Source organism: Sylvia atricapilla, chromosome 3 (assembly GCF_009819655.1).
Source record: "Sylvia atricapilla isolate bSylAtr1 chromosome 3, bSylAtr1.pri, whole genome shotgun sequence".
In the NCBI taxonomy this organism is placed as follows: domain Eukaryota; kingdom Metazoa; phylum Chordata; class Aves; order Passeriformes; family Sylviidae; genus Sylvia; species Sylvia atricapilla.
In genome coordinates this window covers 96,001,729-96,007,728 of record NC_089142.1, presented here as the reverse complement: position 1 = coordinate 96,007,728, position 6,000 = coordinate 96,001,729, and the positions used below count along the sequence as shown (strand labels likewise).

At 41.8% G+C, this 6,000-nt stretch overlaps 1 protein-coding gene across 1 annotated transcript in view; it reads right to left on the bottom strand.

Moving 5' to 3' along the window:
• Positions 1-1,237: 1,237 nt before the first annotated feature.
• Positions 1,238-6,000, bottom strand: part of DISP1 (dispatched RND transporter family member 1) — an 85,662-nt gene continuing 80,899 nt past the window's right edge. Inside the window, exon 8 of the mRNA XM_066316253.1 lies at positions 1,238-4,891. Coding sequence (XP_066172350.1) covers positions 1,247-4,891 — 3,645 coding nt within the window. The 3' untranslated portion in view covers positions 1,238-1,246. The remainder of the gene's footprint in view (positions 4,892-6,000) is intronic.

Here is a 6,000-nt window from a genome sequence, read left to right as displayed (position 1 = left end):
GTGATTCATTACACACCGAGTACCTGATATCACATCAGCCCATGAAATCTATCTTCTGTGTCCCATGAATCAACATCATCAGCATAACCAAGCGATGAAATGAAGAGAGATTTGTCATTAAGGTACACAGAAATTATGACACGCAACACAGTTCCAGCTCTCAAATCCACTCTCCCTGACTGACAAGACCAGCAAGTATTCCTGTGATTACCCACAGCTATCATGTGACTAAACCCCGGACTTACACAGATACAACATCTGAAACCCAATGTCTTGCTTACATGGTTCAGTTCAGTATTTGTAACTTCATCTTGGAACTTCTCCAGATAGGAACACTCAGAACACAATACTTTAATTTATGTTTCTGAGCTTTTCGGGTTGACTTAATTGACTGCATTAACTTCGCCTTTCTCCACAGTGGATTAACTCTGTGGGAAAACGTTCAGCATTGCAAGGAACTTCATGTCCAATTTTACAACTCCTGATTTTACATACATCTGTCAGCTGCATAAACTGTATTTTTGTTGTCATCACTGAGAAGTCAATAATGTTCACGGACTATTGTTTCCACCTGTATTCTCTGGTATGTAATGGTAAAGTCTATACAGTAACTGCCAGAAAGGCAGTTTAAAATGTTTTACTGCACTATATACACAGAAATGCAACACAGCCAATACAAATGCTGTAGACCTCCAGGAGATTATCTTCAGATTTCGTTAGGATGAATAGTTAGAAATATTCCCCAAACAGGCTACCCTGCAGAGCTGGTCTGTCAAACAATCCTGAAAGAACACAGTTACAGTCCTGCTGCTGTTTCAAGGTGTGCAGAAGCCTGCCAAGGCAGCAGTAGAATAAAGGTAAATGATGTACTAAGGAAATGTGGCAATCTCAGTCTGCCCCAAATGTTATCGATCTCACAAGCCCTGGCTTCAGAACAGGGAGAGTTTCTTTGTAATGCTTTATTTCTTGAGAAGGTTTATATGGAGAAATCAAACACTAATGCCCTGGAACAAAACCTAAGTGAAGCATAATCCACCTTATAAGTTATAGCAAAAAAACATTCTGGACAACATCAGGTTTTACTACATGAAATGGCTTTATGAAATGTATAAATGTTATTGTTCTGTAAAATACATTTTTCATTCCAAAAGGCAAATTATAATTCATATTTATTCAGGACCTTCCTTTCTAGTGCTTTAAACTTACTTTTAAAAGAAAGACGCTGGATTGCCAAATAAAAGGTTTATTATAGTGTTTTTATTAACAAACTTTCATTGGAAAGTTCTGGGCGCATTAACATAGGAGGCACATTGGCTTCGATGTTTGGCATTTGACAGTCAACAGAATTGCACTTCACTGCGATTGCCTTGCCACAACAGTGTGAACTTTCATGGCGACCCTCGGAGCGAGCCTCTCTCCCTGACCTGGTCAGCAGGTGTTTTTTATTGTTTTGGTCAGCCTTCAAAACTCGGTCATTCTGCAAAGAACGCTGATCTATCTTGCTCTCAGCTTTCTTTTTCTGCTTTGACAGAGAGGCTTTCTTGCTTTCCACCCCATTCGCTTCTGTACCACCCTTTTCATCACACTTGTCTGTCTGCTGACAGAATCCCTTTTGGTTATTTGAGAGGCTGTTCTCACATTCAGAGCAACGCACTATTAGAGGTGCTGCGTTTCGGCAGAGGAACTGTGAGGAGCTCATCACCTTTGGAACAGTCCTTACGTTTTCCTCTGGGTTTTGATGAGCGTGTGTATCTGTCCTGTTTATTCTTTGATGTGCCTGGAACTGTTGCACAGACTGGAGGAAAAAATTTTTAGGCAGAGAGTTTTGCGTCATTGTTCTTTTGAGCCTTCCCTGAAGGCAGCTGCAATGGAGGACGTGCTGGACTGGATGCACGTAACCCTCAGCAGCTTGCTGTAAAGCATTTATAGGAGCTATAGAGCTTTGGATCTGCACGGTCCCCGGGGAAGGAGAACACTGGTAACAGAAGGTGTCACTTAACTGCTGACAGGAGTGTGGACTCCACTTCACTGCCACCTGCTTATATGCATCAGGACAGCTACACTGCCTGTTTTGAGAGAAAATCGGGCATATGGCGTGCTGGTCAATAGACGTCTGCAGCACACCAGAATTAGCAACATTTTTGATGCCTTTACTGACTTCACTATTATAGGCTGGATGCATAGGCACACATGAGTTTTGGGGCCTGCTGTTGAAGAGCTCTGAGCAGATATGAGTTTCTTCATACGTCACTTTCTCTGCAGGGTTACAGATTCCGGTTTGTGATGCCAGAGGTTCAAGCTCATAGTGCTCATGCTCCATTTCTGGTTTTTGACTTCTGGAGTCCAGCTGATACTTGCTAACAGGATGTGATTTGTTTTGACTTCTGCCTCCTTGGACTCCTGAAAAGGCCTGAGAGAAGGCATTACACCGCAGTTTTTTTGGTAGTGGGATCTGGCCACAGGTGCCCTGGGGCCCAAGGCATCGGCACATGCACTGGAAGAAGAACGTTGCAAAAGCCCAGCTAATGCACATTATAAGCATCATGAAAGTGCCAAGCTGAGTGTATGCCAACACTGTTGAGGGCATCATCATTGCCCCAGCTACAAATGTAGTCAAGGCAGCCATTGCAATAGCAGAACCCATACGGCTTAAAGAAAAAATGACCTTCCCCTCTCGGTCAGGGTCAGGGGCTAACCGGTAAGCCACTCCATAATGGACAGCGAAGTCTACTGACAAGCCAACAGCCACTGAGATTGTGACAGATTCCAACACGTTCAGCTCCCACCCAAGAAGAACCAGAGAACCTACAGTTACAAAAATAGTTCCAGCTATTGAAACTATTGCATAAAGGCTTATGATTATGTTCCAAGTTGTGAGAAGCATTACGCTAAATGCAACGGCAACTGAAAGGCCCATGGCAATCAGAGTACCATCAGAAAGACTGTCCTGAAGATCATAAAATTCAAGGTTACTCACAAACCAACCATTGCTAAGACCTTCAGGAGCAGAACTAAGCTCACTTGAAATCCATGAGTCCACCTCTTTGTAGAACTGATGCATTTTCTCATAAGCCAGTGTGAAAAGGTAGGTGCTTTGGAACTCCAACACCACTGCCCTGATGGTGTCATTAAGGTCAAAGCGAGGCCCTGGGGTTTTGCTATCTAAATGGTACCCTGTGCTTCTTTCTAGCTCCATTATAGCTCTCTTGATACATAACTCAAAAACTTCTTGTTTGTATGGAAAGCTCCAGTGGCTGCAGCAGGGGTAAAGAGATGGCTCATCACAGTCTTGATTTTCCATCCACTGCTTAAATGTTTCAATGAAGCAGCTTGTGAAGTCTTGTTCTTCTGTCTGATAAAAAAAGGTTTGATTTCTTAACTTCTGACAGAAACGTAAAATCCAAACCTGTGAAGCTGGGCTAGCGATATTAAAACTGGTATCTAGCTGCAGCTCTCCTTTGCTTTTAGGGTTTAAAGGGTCACCATTATCCTCAGGTGTGACACCCCAGATTACTGTAATCGGCATGTGGAGCTCTTCTCCGTGGTGGACACGTTCAAACATAAAAAGTTTTTTGTATTCTGCATCGTATCGTTCAAATGGGTGAGAAGACCTAAATACCTGAAACTCAGAGAGCTCCAGCGAAGGCAGTTTCATCTTTGGATTTACACACACGATATATGCTCCACCGATTGTTAAGGCAAGGAACCAGAAAAGCCAAATATACCGAAATTTGATAACAATGCATGGCAAAACTTTCTCAAAAAATATTCTGGATGCTTCTGAGACTGCAAAAATAATCTTGTGGAACATTTGGCACAACACTGTCCAGCAGTTTTTGTTGTTGTATACCCTCTGCTGAGGTTTCTTAAAGCAACTGAAAATATTGAGAAGATATCGTTCATGTAATACAACTACAGCAGGCAGCCATGTGACCATCAACACATAATTCACCAGAATGGCAGTGCCAGCATAAACACCAAAACACCTGATTGCTGTGATATTGCTGACATAATTAGCATAGAAGGCAGCAGCGGTTGTAAAACTTGTGACAAACATGGAAAGAGCAGCGTGTTGCAATGTGATGCTCACTGTCTCACAGGTTCCAGCATGAGGTTTATCAAACTTTGTGTAGTTCCAAACATCACATAAGACAAAAGCATCATCTGCTCCAATCCCAACAAGGATAATCAATGCTGTGAGATTCATGAATGGAAAAAACTCAAAATTAAATACTACTCGATAGAGAAAATAAGAAATAATCAATGAACTAATTATTGCAAACATAGTCATCAGCGTGATAAACATGGACTTGGTGTACACACACATAACTAACAGAACAATTACAATGGCTATGGCAGGATACACAGTATCCATCAACAGGTAATCTTGAAACAACCTGTGTTTTATTCCAAACTCAATCCCTGTGACGGTTGTTACACCATCAGAAGCATTCCAGTTCTCAAAGTTATCTAGGTAAATACTCATCATGCTTTCCCCTTTCTCGGTTGGAGAGAAGAGCATGCTGTATTTTAAAGCTGGTAAGACATAGTCAGCTGTCTTTGGGCTTAGGAAATCCTTGTCCACTAGGTAGTGAAGGATCTGGTAAACAGCATTGTACTTGGTACATTTGCGAGGCACGTTTGTACACTTGAGTTGGTCCTTCCTTTTGGCATTCATATCCCAGCAGTCCGGCCCCAGGGTCCCGTTGTAGTAGTATTTGGCACATGTGCGAAGCAGCTTTAGGGTGTGAGAGACATCCCGTTCCACGATCTTCTGACACGATGACCTGTTGTTCAGAATAGCAATATAGTTGCCCAGGGTCCAGCTGGGACAGCACGAAGCAGCAGTGGCTCTCTGGCAGAGATCACCAAACTGGGAATGGGATCTGATCTGTATGAAGACAGACAGAGAAAAAAATCCAGTCTAGAGTAACAGTCTGAAACATTCGGTAACAAAAACAAAAACAAAAAAACCACCACGAAATTACTTTAAATTATGAAAGTTCAGTCTTTTGGCACTAACATTTTAAATTCTTATTTCCACATGCACTGTTTTTGATCAGTATCCTCTTACATGCAGCAGACTAAACCAGCCAGTATACAGACTCGTCACAATGGCACAGAATTGGCAGAAGTGTTAAGAGTACTATTTAAGATCCACTGAGGTGTTTTGTTTCTTTCCAGACTGAGGACTGTTAACTCTCTTCCATTATCTCATGCTATACTCCTGAGAGTAAACCATCAGCCATACATCAGTGAAGTTTCACTCTGCTTGGAATCATATCCTGAAGTTCCTAGGAGAGGCAAGGACTTACCATCCTGAAAGGAAGGATGGGACAGCTTTACCATAACTTCCACCACCTGATCTCTCTTTTACAACCCTGATTCTATAACTCTCTTTTAGCTCTTGTACAGCTGGCAGGCACTGTCCCCAAACAGCTCTGCCTACCATCCAGGCATGTCCCTAAGTCATGCAGGATTTCCAAAGCACAAGCACAAGATAATTCCACTGTCAAGAAGCAAAATAACAGGTCATGCCTCTGAACACTGCACCTATAGTGCACAGCACATTCTGGTTAAAGATTCTCCTGAATTAAACGAGTCTTAGTCCCTTATGGGGATATCTTTCTTTTGGTTCTAGAATACTCCAAATTTAGTTGAAGAAAGAGCACAACTTGGTGAAATGACACTTCTAGCCAAACTGAAAGTAACTATAAACTAGAAGTGACACTCTTAAGTAACAAGGTTAGATCTGGGAAATTTTCTCAGGCTGAGAAAACTCAGTCTTTGGAGAGCATGAGGAGTAAAAGTCTCAAAAAACAGAACTTCTGTTGTATGTGACAAAGCAGAATTAGTCCTTCTAATAGATATATGTAAAAGTTCTGTTTTGATCAAGTTATGTAGAATGAACACATATTAATACAGTAAATAAAGCCACATGCTTCAGATTTTGTAGGAGTGCACCTTGAAACTGTTGTCCATGTATGCTTTAAATTTAGG